The 17,447-nt window shown below is 42.0% G+C and overlaps 1 protein-coding gene across 5 annotated transcripts in view; it reads left to right on the top strand.

Annotated features, from left to right (window-relative positions):
• Positions 1-17,447, top strand: part of LOC128406792 (connector enhancer of kinase suppressor of ras 2-like) — a 310,922-nt gene that overhangs the window by 181,669 nt on the left and 111,806 nt on the right. For all 5 annotated transcript variants that reach the window (XM_053374481.1, XM_053374479.1, XM_053374478.1 and 2 more), the window contains exon 9: positions 11,436-11,582. In XM_053374481.1, the coding sequence (XP_053230456.1) occupies positions 11,436-11,582 (147 nt within the window). The remainder of the gene's footprint in view (positions 1-11,435; positions 11,583-17,447) is intronic.

A 17,447-nucleotide genomic window follows, 5' to 3' on the forward strand; every position in this document is an offset into this window, starting at 1 on the left:
GTTGCCCACTGCTGGATTAGATGAGCCATTGGCCTGATCCAGCGAGGCTGCTCTTTAAATTCTTATGTTCTTAATCTGGGCACAGCTGCCCATCCTGAATCCCTGTTGCTGTGATGCCTACCAGTCTTCTTCTGCTTTTTGCCTCTGCAGCTTCACAAGCTTTCATTCCATCCAAATGTATGGCTTTTGGTGGCAGAACGTGGAACAAGTTTCAGAAAGTAACAGAGCCAGTATCTTGAGGGGGTTTGGCTAACATGGTGTGTAAAAAGAAATGCCCACAAGTTGGTCCTGATTATTTCATCACTCCCAGAAAGAACTGAAGTAGATGAAAGAGTTCTACTTCCCCCAGAGCACTAAACCTGGCGATAATCTGCTCCTGTTACATTATCTGTATCTGTGGCCAAGTTATTTATTTACTTACTTATTTTATGAAATTTATATACCGCTTGATTGTAGAAAAACCCAAAGCAATTTACAAAAAGAATAAGACAAATAAAATCATAGGATTATTAATAAAAAAACCAATTAAATCAAAGCATTAAAATGTTCTAAAAATTAAAACCAGCAATGAACTAAACACACATCGTATATATCTATGTTATTTATGCATTGGGAGCTTGGGGTTTAAAAAAGAGGTCTATAACTAAACTGTACCACACGATTAGAGGTATATAACTAAACTGTAACCAAATCCATCCACACGATTATGTGGGAAGCTTGAGAACACATACCGTATTTTTCGCTCTATAACACGCACCAGACCATAACACGCATGTAGTTTTTAGAGGAGGAAAACAAGAAAAAAAAATTCTAAACGAAATAGTGGATACAGTGGTGCCTCGCAAGACGAAATTAATTTGTTCTGCGAGTCTCTTCGTCTTGCGGTTTTTTCGTCTTGCGAAGCACGGCTATTAACGGTACTTAGCAGCTTTACGAAAAAGGAAACAAACTCGCAAGCCCATAGGGAAAATCGTCTTGCAAAGCGACTCAAAAAACGGAAAACTCTTTCGTCTTACGAGTTTTTCGTCTTGCAAGGTACCACTGTATATGATTTTTGTGGTTCATGCTGTGGCCACAGACATGTGATCTGACAGTGAGTTTGGAGTAGCCCAATGCAAAAATCCTGAGGATCCATGTGGATCCATGCTTTGTAACCACGGAGGAGGGAAGGAAGGGGAACCATGGATCCTCTGCTCACGACTGCAGCAGATCCCCCCCGCCATCCATAGGCATTCGCTCCATAACACGCACAGACATTTCCCCTTACTTTCTAGGAGGAAAAAAGTGAGTGTTATGGTGCAAAAAATACGGTAGATCTCCAGCTGTGGCTACAGCACTATTTCTGCTCTGCATTTTCATGCCCCTTTGCCAAATCCTCAGTTAGGCTGCAATCCTAAATCCGCTGCTCTGGGAGTAATCCCCATTTCCCCATTGGATTCAATGGGACTTACTTCTGAATGGACACTGTTAGGATTGTGCTGCTGGAGTGCTTTTCTTAAGACCCAAGTGCCCAGTTAGCTGACTGCAACATGGTTCCACCTGAATTTGGCTGCATGCATTTGTGCATAAAGCACCGTCCAACATCCCTTCTATAAGCAGCACACAGCTAATAGGTAAGGATGAAAGGGACAAGAGAGTTAGCTGTCTACACTCATTAGGGAAGTCACTCCTTCAGACTTAACTGGTCTTAAAATCTTAACCTTATTCCAAGTTTGCCTACTTGCCCACTCTGATTGGTGGAATAGGCACTACTGCAAGTGCCACGTAATACCCGTTCTGTATTTGTATGAACTTGATTGTTTAGTGCGGAACTTTTGAACTCCCTGCCTATTGATATCAAGCAGGTGCCTTCACTGTACTCTTTTCAGTGCCTGCTAAAAACTCTCCTGCTTAGACAAGCCTACCCAGATATGTAGAAAGTTGAGGTACAGTAGTTTTAATCTCTTAGTATTTTAAATTTTGTAGGTTTAAAATCAGGGTTTTGAGTTTTTCTTGATATTGCAAATTGCTTTGGTCAACCCATTGTACAGGGGCTATAAAATAGGCAAAGTTTACCTCCTCAGCAGTAGCTCATTTTTATTTTCAGAAAGGTAACCAATTTATACCAGCTGCTATTCAAATTTTTCAAGCCAAAGTGTTGTCCTAGCAACTTTTTGGGATCCCAATATGGATACAGGCATATAATAGTGATTTAGATAAGATACACTCAAGTTTCTTGAGACGTATCTTGGGGCTCCCAAGTTCATCAAGTATAAGAGGATGTGTGCTGAACGAGGTGTACACATGACGGTGCGTATACAACTGGGTGTGGGCTAGCACTTTAAAATACTGGTTGCGTTGCCATTTCTGTTGCCAACCTTCAAGTCTGCTTTCTGACTTAAGGACTCCTATAAATCCAGAGAGTTCCAATATTTACATAGCAAAATCAGATCTATTGGTATTGATTTTGAACTCTTATATATTTCAAGTGAGCAATAAATTTGTCGTAATATTCAAATCAGATTAAAGGACATTGAAAAACAAAACATTGAGTCAGCTGTAAATAAAAGTTTTATGGTTTAAATATAACAGATAACAGGGTCACTTGTATTTCAAATTTAATAATTCCAGCCCAACCTTTATGTTAGCCCAACTAAACGTTTTCCCCTCAGCTTTTGTCAAGGGCAGATATTTTAACATCCCTAGAAACAAGAGACATTGCAGATGTTTTTTGAATGTGCCGGACACAGTAGAACATATTCCTTTCTACTGCCCATTGTACAACCAGCTACGCAAATGCGTGAATTCCTCTTTTTGGGGTAGTCTAACATCACAGCACAATGAAAATATCAGATTTTATCTGTCTGACATTAACCTGGAAGTAACTGCAAGGGTGGCTGAGTTTTTATCAATAGTATCTCTCTGAGTGGTGAATGGCATTATTTAGTAGGAAGAAACTCCCAATGAAAATCCTCATTATTACATGGCTGTTAATTTGTAAAAACAGTGGTACCTCGAGTTAAGTACTTAATTTGTTCTGGAGGTCCGTTCTTAACCTGAAACTGTTATTAACCTGAAGCACCACTTTAGCTAATGGGGCCTCCTTCTGCTGCCGTGCTGCCGGAGCACAATTTCTGTTCTCATCCTGAAACAAAGTTCTTAACCCGAGGTACTATTTCTGGGTTAGCAGAGTCTGTAACCTGAAGCGTATGTAACCCGAGGTACCACTGTATTTTAAATTTTTATATATGAATGTTTTATGGTGGCTCATATTTGTAAAGGTTTGGCGAAGGAAAGTAAGTAAACTGCTTTGAAGGTTTATTTGTTTTCACAATCAGGTGATGTATAAATTTTATGAAATAAACAAACAAACAAACCTTGTAAGGGAGAGCCAGAATAATGAACTGATATTAGTTCCAAACACACAGACTCTTGGAGCTCGTTCTCATAAACCTATGCCTGGGCTGCAAGTGAAACTCATATTATTAAATGATTGAGATTGTGTTGGCATCCATCTTTCTCAAGAGACAATGAAGTGTGCCTTCAGGGGTGAAGTTACCCCCCTCCCCAGCTTCATATGGCTTTTCCCTGCCATCTGTTCTTTAAAAAACAGAGAAGTGTTTAGTCATATGAGCCCTCCCACATTCTACTTTGTAGTCAGCCTATAGACCTGACACCCCATTGAAAACAATACGATGTACTTTTGAGTAGATAATGTATAAGATTGCACAGGATACCTGCCATCTCTCAGTACTGATTGTGTCACTTAGTGCTTTAATTAAATAATACTTTATTGTTTATATGATTCTTAAATGAGATGATGTTTGATGATACAGTTTTGTCTGTACCTAACCTCCAAGAAATATTATGTCTGTTTATTTGTCTCTGCAAAGTATTTCATTTTGACCCCAGAACATAAAGTTCCCTAGGCAGCTCTCTCTCTCTCTCTCTCTCTCTCTCTCTCTCTCTCTCTCCACACACACACACACACACACACACACACAAATAAGGCATGAAATCAAAAGCTACTTAAAATGCAGCAAAAACAAAACCCACCCATGTCTCCAGAGATGAAACATGAATTTTAAAACTTCTGTAAGTCATGCAAACTGTATACAGTACATTATGATAAAGGCCAAGCTGAGCAGATAGTTCCACCTGGCACTGAAAAGGCTGCAAAGATGGTGTCAGGTGACCCTCCCCGGGAAGGTTGTTTCCTAACAGGTGCCATGACCAAAAGGTCTTCTCCCCAGTGGTTACCTCCTCACTTCATTCAACAGAGCCACCCAGAGTAGGGCCTTGAAACAGGACCTTAATGTTCAGGTAAACAAATGGCTTGCCGAAAAATGGTAAGAGAATTCCACCTTCCTAGCTGGCTTAAGGTGAAATCAAGCTATTTGTTTCTACCACAATAGGGGTGCGAAAATGGGTATGGCTGCTGGGGCATCGTATGATGTCAGGTGACTTAACTTCAAAGGAAGAATCAGGAATGCACTTTAGGTGCTGTCTTGGTTTCCCTTTGCAACCCTGACTTGAATTCAGGTTGTGGCTGCAAATATCTGCACTGAAATTGGAGCTTACAGTCTATGCTGAATCTAAAGCTTTGCTTTTGGCAGGGGCTGTCTCTAGTCAGAAGCTCTGAGTAGAGCCAATTCCAGTGGAGCTGGAAGCCATAGTTTCAGCAGAGAACAACTCTACTCAGCAGCTCCCATTTCGAAGCTCTTGAGAGAAATGAGTCCCAGCGGAGCTTGCTTTTGGCACCAGATTGAAAAGAAACTGAATGCAAGCCCTGCTGTCAGAGGAACAATCAGGAGCACATTTTAAGGCTCCTGTTTGTTCCCTTGCAGCTGCAGATTTTTCTGCTCCACATCTGATGTTTTATGGAGCCAAGTGTGGGCCAGAGATTCTCCATCCCTGAAATATAATATGACTTTTTGAACTTTCCTTGTGGCAGCTTTCGTAAATGGCTTCAGACATGTTTCAGTTTGGAGAGAGTGCCCCAAACAAAGAATTTTCAGACTTAGCCAAAATTCTAACTTTATCCAAATACCAGATATGTGTTAAACCATTTGTGAGAGCTGTAGGTGCATAAATATCGTAAGAGGAATATAACCAGCTTTGAAATCTGCAAAATGGGAATTTTGAAAACTGTGAGCCTTTGTAGTTCATTACAGCATGACAGTTATAGTTAGAGGGTCTGACTAGAACCAGGGAGATCCAATTAAAATTAGTCATAGAGTTCACCAAGTGACCTTGGGCTACTCACTCTCTCAACCCAACCTGTTTCCCAGGGTTGTTTTGAGGGTAAAAAAGCAGGAACCATGTGTACTGGCTTGATCTCCCAAAACGCAGGGTATTATCTATATGGTGGGTTTTGGTTCCATTTGTTCTTGTGCGTAGAGAGTGCCCTACCTTTCTTAAATAGAACTCAGAAGGCCTTTATTTCATGCGATCTTGACACACAGTTCTTAAATTGCCACTCAGTCAAACTGAAGTAGTGAGGAGATAGAGAAGGCAGAAGAAGATGTTATTTCACAGAGAATAATAGCAACAGAGCCTACATGTTCTTCAGGCAGCCTGATCTGGAAGGACTTAATGACCCACTCTGACAGCCTTTTGCTGTTGAGTGAGGGGGAGAGCATTCATAGACTCCAACACCCATCATCCTCCGGCTTCGACCATGATTTGGACTGATGGGAACTGAGATCCAACAACTTCAGGAGGGCCACAAGTTCCCCACCCCTCACTGGTTTTCAATGGATGGATTGGAACACATGATCAATCATGCTTTGACCTAACTATTTTTAGGAAAGAGAGGCAGAAGGAATAGAGGAGGATGGAACAGGAGAAATAAATCAAGAGAATGAGGGGAAAGCAAGAAAAGATAAGTGGAGAAATATGATCATATGTGGATTATTTAAAAAGTTGACTTCATTTTTCAAGTTGTTGAAGGTGGATTCCAAAATCTGAAGACTACTGCATTATACTTCTCTCTTTGGCCAAGAATGATTCCAAGATGATATCTCTGAAATTCTGGTCTCCCAAACCCAGCAGGGGAGCTATCCAGCAGTATAAGCAGAAAGAGGGTCTACTACTTATCACCTGAGGAGCTGTCCAGAAGATTATTGAACTAGGATCACATATATGGCAACTATAGCATTTGCATCTTCCAAGCAGCAGCTGAAGGTTTAAATTAGGAAGGGGAACCTGTCTTCCTTGAAATATTGTTGGACTCTAGGTATCATCAGCTCCAAACAGCAAGGTCAGGAATGATGGAATTTAGATCTGGAGGGCTACAAGTTCTCCATTCCTGGTGTAAGCACTCAGGCTTCCTACCCTATCATTGTCTTTGTGAGGCCCTGATCCTGACCATGCTGCCTTTTTCTGAAAAGGCCACGGACCTGGTATGTTTTGTGTTGACAAATAAGCACAGCATTTTCAAGTTCAAGCCTGAGTTCAGGCTTCCTGTCATTGCTGTTCCTGAGGACCCAGTAGTGATGATTGCAAAGAGTCCCAGAGATTGATGATTCCATTAAGGGCACATTAAGTCACCTGATTCTGCTGGTTCCTTGAGTGGGGGTATTATTCTGAGCTATGGTCTCAGGGTGCTGAATGCTCTGTCCCCCTAGTTCTGATTCATGCTGGGACTCATGACTGGATCCTCATCTGTGGAGCTCTCCTCTGAGTCTAACACAAGGAGGATGCAAGTCCCAACAATGACCTTCTCTGGTGTGCCTAGCAGCTCTTAAAGACAAATTACTTCAATGTTGGTGCTAAGCCCAATTTCAATTCTCTGTCTAGTATTCTAGTCTGCCATGATGTCATCTTACTATTTTTGCCTAAATGTAATATCTCAGCAATACCATCGATAACGTCCTAAGAGCTTTCCATCTTAGCCTGCTGACATTCAGGGCAGGCTGCCCTAAATTGCATATATTATTAGTGTTTTAATGGTTCCCTCATTAAGGTTTCTCCTTAGAGCAATTTATCTTCAGGACATTAATTATTTAGCATTATTTTGTGAGAAGGAGCTTGCGAAATCATCAAGGCTCCTGGATTTTTTAACGTTTGCCCCCAGCTTCAAAATTGCATCTGGTTCTCTCAGACATGATCAAACATTAAGAAAATCAGACATTTCTGAATACACATCTTGAAAACACGGAGATGAAGAGGAAGAAAAAGGAAAGAAAAAGGAAGATATTTTAGAAATAAACTGAAGGTGAATTTATATCTAAGGACATTCTCTAGGTGAGAAGAAATCACCTCATAAAACGGTTTAATTTATGCCTGAAGGAAGAGAAGAACTCTTGTGCCAGTTAAATTAATATTAATAGTAGTGGAAGCCTCTACCCATATATTCAGAAATAAGTTCTACTGTGTTTTTGCAGGGGGGGTGTTACTCCCTAGTAAGTGAGTTCAAAATTGTAACCTAACCCTAAATTCTGTTTTTAAAAAACCCTTTCAGAAAAGGCTGAATTTCAGCTGTGCACTCCAGGATACTGTCTGCTTTATCAGTAAAGACATTGCAAGCCAGAGCATTCGTGGAGGGTGCAGGGTGGTAATAAGGAGGTCTTCCCTTCCCTTCATGCTTCAAAGCACAGGTCCTCAAGAGTGTGTCTATTTCTGTCCATTAGAACCTAAGAACCTAAGAAGTGGTTGCTGGATCGGGCCAATAGCCCATCTAGCCCTGCATCCTGTTCCCACAGTGGCCCGTCAGATGCTTGTGTAATAATAATAATAATAATAATAATAATTATTATTATTATTATTATTATTATTATTATTATTATTATTTATACCCCACCCTCCCCAGCCAAGACCCATTTAAGTTTGGTTCCTGTTCAAGGAATCAACTTCAGCCTTCATGGCATTAAGCCAAGGCTCAGCTTCTTTAGAGGTTAACTCCTGAACCTCTTTGAAGCTTGAAGGTTCCCATACCTTCTCTGAGCTACTAAGAACAGCAGTTGCCGTCTTAGCAAACTCATCAGCAAATCTCTTTGGAGGTCTGCCTTTGGTCGCCCTTTCAGACCTGCGAACCAGACGCAAGTCTTCTGGACTCATCTCCTCCTTCTTGGGAGAAAAGTGACCAATGGTGAACAGTGGTTCTTCCAGTTCATTGTCAGACACATCAGATGGTCTGACTGAGGCCTTTGCGCTCTTGTAGTCTGCTTTGTTATGAAATATCCTAACAAATCTAACTTCCTTAGGGCCCGGGACCACTAGGGTGTTGCTATTTATGGACCTTAAGGTCCTCCATGGGGCATACCAGGGGAGGCAGTCCCATAGGTATGAGGGTCCTAGGCCGTGAAGGGCTTTAAAGGTCAAAAGCAGCACCTTAAATCTGACCCTGTACTCCACCGGGAGCCAGTGCAGCTGGAAAAGCACTGGATGAATATGCTCCCATGGCAGAGATCCCGTGAGGAGCCTCGCTGCTGCATTCTGCACCCACTGGAGTTTCTGGGACAGCTTCAAGGGCAGCCCTGCGTAGAGCGAATTACAGTAGTCATGCCTGGAGGTGACCATCGCATGGATCACTGTGGCCAGGTCGGGGCGAGAAAGGTAAAGGACCAACTGCTTGATGCGGAGAAGGTGGAAAAATGTCACCTTGGCTATTGTTGTAACCTGTGCCTTCATGGAATAATAATAATAATAATAATAATAATAATAATAATAATAATAATAAAAAAATTTTATTTATACCCTGCCCTCCCCAGCCAAGACCGGGCTCAGGGCAGCTAACAACCAATAATAAAAACATTGTAGCCAAAAGAGGCTCCAGGAAGATAGCTTTGTTCATGATAGCCAAATAAATAACAGCAAATAAGCCTAATCACTGATGTGGCAAATCCTTCTGCCCTGTAGTAGCCAGTCATTGAGGAATGGACTTAGGTGCCTGAGCAGCATAAGCCAAGAGTTAGGGCTGTGTCCTATATGAGTACTCTACCTCCATCTACAACAGATTTGTTATAAATTCCTTTGTCTCACAGAAGCTATGCAAATATAAAGGGGGGATGCTTAAAATGGGCCATAAAGGTAAAGTGACCCCTGACCGTTAGGTCTAGTTGCGAACGACTCTGGGGTTGCAGCCCTCATCTCGCTTTACTGGCTGTAGCTCAGTGGTAAAGCCCTCCTTTTGCACGCAGAAGGCCCCAGCATCTCCAGGCAGAACTGGGAATGTCCACGGTCTGAAATTCTGAAAAGCTTCTACCAGTCAGTGTAGGCAGCACTGAGCTAGATGGGCCAGTGGTCTGACTTAGTGTAAGGCAGCTTCCTATATTCCTACAGCAATGTAAAATATCCAGGCCACTGCCGCTCTACATGCTCCATGGTCCCTTCTCTTGAAAGCAGGCACATTAATGATAGGAGGGGGTTATAGCTTGGACCATGCCCATTCAGTCTGTGGCAGCCTGTGTTCCAAATAGCTTCACATTGCAGGGAGGAACCTCCTTGCATGGCTCTCATGCCTCAAAGTTAGCTAAGAAATAAGACTCTGGGTAAGCATGGGTGGGAGGGAGTTTAAAAAGCTGTAGATGGTAAGTTTGCGTGCCAAATGCACAAATGGGTTACTGCTTTATCTGTGCAATAATCGGGAGGTACAAAATCCTGCTTATCAAGGATGGAAGGAACCTGTGGCCTTCCAGTTGTTGCTGGATTAAATCTCCCATCATCCTTGACTGTTGGCTGTTTTGTCTGAGGCTAATGCGAGTTGGAGGAACATCTGAGTTGGAGGAACAGGTTCCCCACCTGCTGTATATGAATTCCACACCTCTGAGTGTGGAAACTTCTGTAGCCAAAAATGGCACACTCTCTGCAAAAGAGGGTGGTCTTGGCAGGCTTAGCAAAACCCCAAAGTTTGACCCAAGCTGGGGTTTTAAATCTTGCTGATAGCCTTGCCCCCAGCTGCATCTCTCTCCTCCCACCACTGAAATCTCAAATGGCACCTGTGGAAATAGTCTGGGAAGAATTTTTTAAGAGAAAATAAATCTATTTATTTATGCTCCATTTATGAGTTTAGACTGTTTGCTTTGGAGCTGTTTCAAAACATTGTTTAAACATTGCATTTTACAAGCCGGTGCCATGTTTATTCATGAGAACAAAGTGGGGCGCTTTTCCTGTGTTCTTAGCAAGGCAGAGCCCTCCGAAGAGAAACGCAGAGTTTTTTTAATGCTTAAGCAACCATGGAGCACCTCTTAGCTGTTTTAGAGGGGTAAGGCAAACGTGTGGCCTTTGTGTGTTAGTGAAGCTTTAATTTCAGATGGTGGTTATAGCTTGCAATGACTTAAGAAATGCAGTTCCTCTCTGTGGAGTGTTCAGTAACTCAAATAAATGATGTTTTATCTTTAATTAAACACCTTGAAGAAATTGCACCAATATTGTTCTACAATATGCTAGCAAACCTCCCTCCCCCCATCCCCCATCATCACCAAATTAACAGGTTCCATTACAACAGCCAGGATTCATTTTGTAATTATTCTGAAGCTGCTGTTCTATAATCCCCCAGTGAAACACAGTGATACTTCAGTAGAAAAGATAATTAAAAGTAATAATTCAGTTTGTTTAGAGGATATAAAAATTAGAGCAGTGCATCAGTGTCTTAAAAATTACGTTTGTGCTTTTTGGAATATGATATTCTATCACTGAGTTATTATTGAAATGAGAGCACCTATCATTACCTTTTCAGTTGAAGAGGAAGAAGCAGGTGGTTACATCCAATTTCTACAGAAATTGATGGGTGCAACTAACTTAGGTCTATTAATTTCAATTGGTCTATTCTGAGTAATGATGGGCAAATCTGTCAATTTCGGTTTCTCATTTTTTGAATGTTAAGATCAATTGTTCACATTTCCACACCAGTTTGTAGTTATTATTATTTGTGATTGGGGGAGTCCTCGTGAGAATTCATTACAATTTTAGTGTATATTTCTCCTAACGTCTATACCTTTATACATAATTTTTGCAAAACAGTGTTCCTTAACATAATGCATTTTATATGGTATTTTCAATTATATATGCCTTTTAATGCATACTTTACCCTAGTATATACATTTTTGTGCACATGTACTTCACTGGAAAACTGTTTTGCAAAATTTGGAGAAGTGTAAATTTCAAAAAGATGGTTGTGTTTTTGTTCATGTATAGCTTTAGAAAGTGTGAATTAGGTAGGTTCGCCTGTAAATGCAAACTAAATTCGAAGTTATCCCCACCCTAACTCGGAGTACAACTTTGTTGGATATAACCCAAAACTGGTTTTAACAGAAATGCTACCACGTCTGTTTCTTGCCAAGAATGATAAGTACTATTTATAAGAGAGAAAGATAGAAAGAATGCTGATAATAAGACATCCCTTATTCACCATACAGAAATCTGAACGAAATACCCTTAACCATTTTGGGAAGATAAAATGGAAAAAGAAAAAGAAAAACCTTTCAAAATTCCATTATGGGATTTTTCTCCAGGTTGGCTGGCAGTTAAAGAACCTGGTAAATGCATTGCGTGAAGACCCAAACGGAGTGATCTTAACCTTGAAGAAACGGCCTCAGAACACCCTGGTGTCTGCTCCTGCTCTTCTGAAGAATGTGAGGTGGAAGCCTCTTGCCCTGCAGGTAAGGCAAACCTGGCATTGCATTTCTGTCTGGCAAACACTGTTTAATGAAGGGCCAAATCACTATAGAGTCCTCTCTTCTTTCTGGTAGGGGGGAGAGAACAATGATGCTTTCAACAGGCCCGGTTAACAATTGCACACATAGCAGCAATGGCTCGACATATGTAGCCTTCTGGGTTTGGGGGACAGTAGTGAAGGGTGCCTGCTGGAATTGGTAGGGCGAAAGACAGAAAGGACAACAGAATATGGAACTAGGACCAATGGCAAGCAGAGCCAACTAATTCTGGCTTTGGCGCCCGTCAAAGGATGGGTGGGACTTTCATCTTATATCAAATGGCTTACCTAAACAGCCACCAACATGATTTTTAACAGTGCAGTCCTAAAAATCTCTACTCATACGTAAACTGCACTGAGTGCAGTGGGATTTACTCTCAGGGAAGTGTGTGTAGGATTGCAGTCCTGATGTATCTGAAAGTGGAACTTCTTGGCTCCCATCCTCGGCAGCCGCTATGCTCTCCCAGCTCAGCAGTGACCTGCAAATTGAGAGCAATGCATTTTCTGAGAATTGTTCCTTTGAGAGGAGAGGACATAAATCTAATGACTTCCCCTTCATATCTTTTTATTATTACCGGGATTCCAAATGGAGGGAGAGCACAATTACAACCACCACATTTTCTGCTCACTGCCCTCAGCCAAAGCGCTACGCATTCATTGGGATCTCTTGGGCAAAGTCAATACTATCAGGCCAAATCACTCTCTGTTTCCATCATATCACCGCTATTCCCTCTCCTCATCCACCCCTCCCGCTGCTGCCTTTTTCCCATCTACACTTTTCAAGAAGAAATTTAAAAATCCCTTTTGGATTTCACAGCCTGCTTGCTTTCATGATTTTGTTCCAGAGGATTATGAGTTTGAAGACAAGTATTATTCGTTTCCCAGTATGAAAACAATTGAAGCTATCATGAGTTATTGTTGGCCTGGTGTTGTTTTTTTTCTCGCCTGCTGGGGTTGCTGGAGCTTTCTGCGTGATTTGGAACAGGCAGCTCAGAGTAATCCAGCCCAATACATTTTGCTGCCTTAAAGCAGGCAAGATGGTACCTCCCCATCCCATATACAGAAGCCAACTTTGCTTCAGCTGTGGCAACAGAGCAGAGTCCACCTTTGCGCCCAAGGGCAGCAGAGATTAGCCCATTAGGGCAAGAGGGGCACTGGCCCACCACCAACCTCAGAACTGATTCTTCCAAGTACAGCTTTCTTCCTATCTACAAAGAGTTCAGGGGTTGGTACTGGCTGTCTTTGTCCTCCTTCTTAGTCTCAGCTTTGCCCTTTTAGAACTGAGCAGGGAAGCGGATGGGGACACTGTTGTTATCACTGGTTCCACCTACTGTTGGCCTCTCTGCTTTTCACCCTACCAGTCCCAATGGGCACCATTGGAGGGCAAGCATGCAGTCCAAAACCTCACTGCTTCTTCCAACCCCACAGTAGTTTCCTAATAGTAGGGCTGACCCTGACGGTATACAAAAACCCTGACTTGAAAAGGGCCAGAACACATGTAATACGAAATGCATGAATGTGTTCAAAAGTCCAAAACTTTGTAGATTTTCACAGTAAACAAAAATCACCTCCTCCTTTCTTTTTACTGGAATGCTTCAACATGGTTTACATACATAGAACAAACATGGTTGTGGTTTTTTGTTTATATGTGAACTGCTTAGAGATTTGCATTATGTTAATTTAAAAAAAAAAAGAAGGAACCATGGGCTAGACATTCCTGTCTGAGCTCTTTTTGCTCACTGGAACAAAAATCACCTTTAAAATAAATGGTTGTATCCAGTGTTAAAGGTAAAGGGACCCCTGACCATTAGGTCCAGTCGTGACCGACTCTGGGGTTGCGGCGCTCATCTCGCTTTAGTGGCCGAGGGAGCTGGCATACAGCTTCCAGGTCATGTGGCCAGCATGACTAAGCTGCTTCTGGTGAACCAGAGCAGCGCACGGAAACGCCGTTTACCTTCCCACCAGAGTGGTACCTATTTATCTAGTTGCACTTTTGACATGCTTTTGAACTGCTAGGTTGGCAGGAGCAGGGACCGAGCAACAGGAACTCACCCCGTTGCAGAGATTCGAACTGCTGACCTTCTGATCGGCTAGTCCTAGGCTCTGTGGTTTAACCCACCGTGCCACCCGCGTCCCTATCCAGTGTTATCCAGTGGTATCTAGTGTTATCCAGTGGTATCCGGTGGTATCCAGTGTTATCCATCCTTAAATTAGACCCTTTGAAGTCACTGGGCATGATTAATTTAGGTCCATTAATTTCAGTGGATGTACTCTTGAGTAAAACTCAGTTTGCAACAACCCAGAATTTCTGGGTGGTGGCAGAGCAAGAGCCCTCCTTTCTGTTGCCCTGTGGTTAAGGATCTGGAAAGGAGTAAAACACACACACACACTTTCATTGCACTGAAAGTGGTTGCTGCAGAGTGAAAATGTATTGTGGTATGCTCTCTGTTGAATGACTGATGCTTCCATTGTCATCACGGTTGTAATAGCTGAATGAGTGAGTGAGAGTTTATTTAGGAGATTTCTCAAAAGTAGGGAATATTTTCTCCTTAAATGATGTGCTTTGTCACTCATCGTCAATTTTTCTTTTGCATTTCAATGTCGTGTGTGTTATATACCAGCCACATGGGACTGATTTAAAGCAGCAACATTGGAGGCATCTCCAGCCAATGAGTGCTGCCCAATTTTTGTGCTTTTAGGAGACAGGATTGCTTGACATCTCTGCTTGACAAGAAGGGGAAGGTAGGTGGAGCAACACATGTATGCTTCACCTTTGCACAATAGGCTAGTTTCTACACAAACTCACAAACCACTCTCTGTCCTCCATCTATGCAAGTAAGAGGCGTTATCCATTTCAAGGACATATTCTAGCCATGCAAAAACACTAAAAGGGGGTTTGAAGCAGGTAAAGGGTGTGACCTGGGAAGAAGGTGGGTGGCTGAACAGAGGACATGGCCTGGGGAGAGTCCCAAGGGCCAAATGAAAAAGCCTGGAGGGGTGCATTTGGACCTTGTCCCTGTCAGAAGGAAAGGTGGGACATAAATTGAATGAATAATTTAATTAATTAATTAATTAATAATTAGTGAGTTTGGTGAATATTAGTTGATTGCATTATGCTTGTTGTTGTAAAGGTAAAGGTACCCCTGACCGTTAGGTCCAGTCACGGACGACTCTGGGGTTGCGGCGCTCATCTCGCTTTATTGGCCAAGGGAGCCGGCGTACAGCTTCCGGGTCATGTGGCCAGCATGACTAAGTCGCTTCTGGCGAACCAGAGCAGCGCACGGAAACGCCATTTACCTTCCCACTGGAGCGGTACCTGTTTATATGCTTGCACTTGACGTGCTTTCGAACTGCTAGGTGGGCAGGAGCTGGGACCGAACAAGGGGAGCTCACCCCGTCACGGGGATTCGAACTGCCGAGCTTCCGATCGGCAAGCCCTAGGCTCAGTGGTTTAGACCACAGCGCCACCCGCGTCCCATGCTTGTTGTTGTAGTCAGTAGGAAAATTCAGATATGAAACCATCATTAGATGCTCTGTTCAATAAGCAGTGATGCTGCCTGCATGTATGAACTGGCCCTCAGTATAACAAAAGCCACTGAAGCGAAGCCCCTGAAAGATCTCTCTTGGCCCCATCTCAGCATTTCCCATCAACGGTTTGGCTTTGCCACAACATTCCGCGAATCAGCAGGACGTTATCCTGTGACACTGTTTTATTCCGCTGTTGCCAGCTTTTAATTAGAACACATGGCAGTCGTGCCAGCCTTGCTGTGTTCGCCCCCAGTGGGCCTTGCCATATGTGAGTGGTCTGCTTTCTTATCAGAACCCATGTGGGTGTTTGAGATGGCCTCGTTTCCTTACTGTTACTGTTCAGTGTCCCCCTCCCCGCCGACTACTTGCAGCACTGCTAAATACTCATTCATTCATCAGCTTTATGAATATTTATGGTTGAGAGCTGTTGATTACTTCATTGACTTACTGCACAGCATTGTAGCATCAACACTGACTAACCTAGGGCTTAAATTAATTCTTTGCAAAGTATAAAAGCAACATATTTCAAATGCAAGTGGTATCTGAATACACATATTGGCAGGAATGTATTTATGAATTAGACATGCTGTATTGGAGCTTTGTGGCTGTTTACCAGTTCCTCTGAAATACTCGAGAATAGTGTCCGGCTCACTGGAGCATCGAATCTGTGCTGACTAACCTCAAGGGCTGTTAGATGCCCAGGAAATGGTCCAAGACTGAGTCCTGACCTGCTGTATTGATAGTAGGGATGGATGGATCTATCAGTTTTAGTGTCTCTCCATTTCTTACTTTTTCACTGTTAATTTCAGTTCCTCACATTTCAACAGCAATTTGGAATTATTATTCTTAATTCAGCATTTTAGTGTGAATTTCCCCTAAACACATTTTTGAATGCAGTTTTGACTTATGGCTTGTCAACACTTCTGCTTGTTCTGTGCCTGGAAAGTATGTGTTTGATAAGTTTTCCACTTGCCCACATTTTTTAGGCATGGGTCCTGCCTTTCCCCCATAATACATATTTGTATAAATTTTTCATATATGAATTTATATGTCTAGATGCCTCTGAGAAATTAAGACAGCGAGTAGTTGGAGTCTCATCAGTACTGCACCTTGCAGTACTGAAACCCAGCTGCCCTATAAGCAAAGCTTAAAGAACAGGAAATGGGCAGCAGGTCTGGGGCCCATCACAAAAGACTCAGGGCTTGTGGTCCCTGGAGCAACCCTTAACAATACCCCTTCCTTTTCCTCATGGGAGGAAACTGGATGGGTAGTGGGAAAACTGGATAGTGACACACAGCCAAGTAAGAACTTGTAACCTGCCTTGGGAAATTAATTTTCTTAGGGCTCCCCACACAAAAATATTGCTGTTCCCTTAAGAAGGCTGACAGTTGCAGTTTTTCTCATCCCTGTTTAAGCCATAAGGTGAAAAGGAGAAATGAAAGCTAGCTAATTATGAACTGATCTCAAACTTGTGCTCTACTTGTAATTAGCCTGGACGTTCTGAGTCATGTGCATTTTTAATTGCAATGGCAAAACATATACCTCTTCTGAAATGCTTTGGATTTTATTCTGACCTAAAAATGATGTATTTAAGTTGATCTAACAGGCAAGAGGGTGGTAACCAAACAGAACTCAAGAGGCTAAAAACATTAGAAAATATTTATTTTGTACGTATAAAAGGAATTTCTTTATCGTCCTTCCTTCCTTCCTTCCTTCCTTCCTTCCTTCCTTCCTTCTTTTCCTCTCATTATTTCTTCTCTTCTTTCTCTCTTCCTCTTTCTCCTCTTTTCTCTCTTTTCCTTCCCCCCCCCCTTTTCTGCGGTTTGTGCTTTTATCTAGATTAGTGTTTTACTTTTGACAAAAAAATATACTTGACATTAATTTCTGTAAATCTTTTTCTAAATTCCAATAAAATTGTTTCTTAAAAAATAAAATATTTATTTTGAAGGCATCAGTGGAAAGCAAGTGAACACATTGCAGCTTATGTGAGATACAAATGTAATGACATCAAAGAGAAATCAGCACATTATACATGAATGAATCTTGGGGAAGGGAGAAATATGGAACAGCATATGCAAAAAAAAAAAAAGATAATAAGGAGGAGATAGGGCGTGTCATGATAAACTATAAAATGCTTCTCCTACACCTCCCCACTCCCCCCTTTTTTTTGATGAGGTTTTAATTAAAAAGTTGATAATAAAAGTATAAAAACACATAATAAAAACAATATTTTTAAACATTTTAAAGATCACATTTTATAGGTGCCATGACACACTTCAGGGCA

The sequence above is a fragment of the Podarcis raffonei genome, chromosome Z (assembly GCF_027172205.1).
Source record: "Podarcis raffonei isolate rPodRaf1 chromosome Z, rPodRaf1.pri, whole genome shotgun sequence".
NCBI lineage: Eukaryota > Metazoa > Chordata > Lepidosauria > Squamata > Lacertidae > Podarcis > Podarcis raffonei.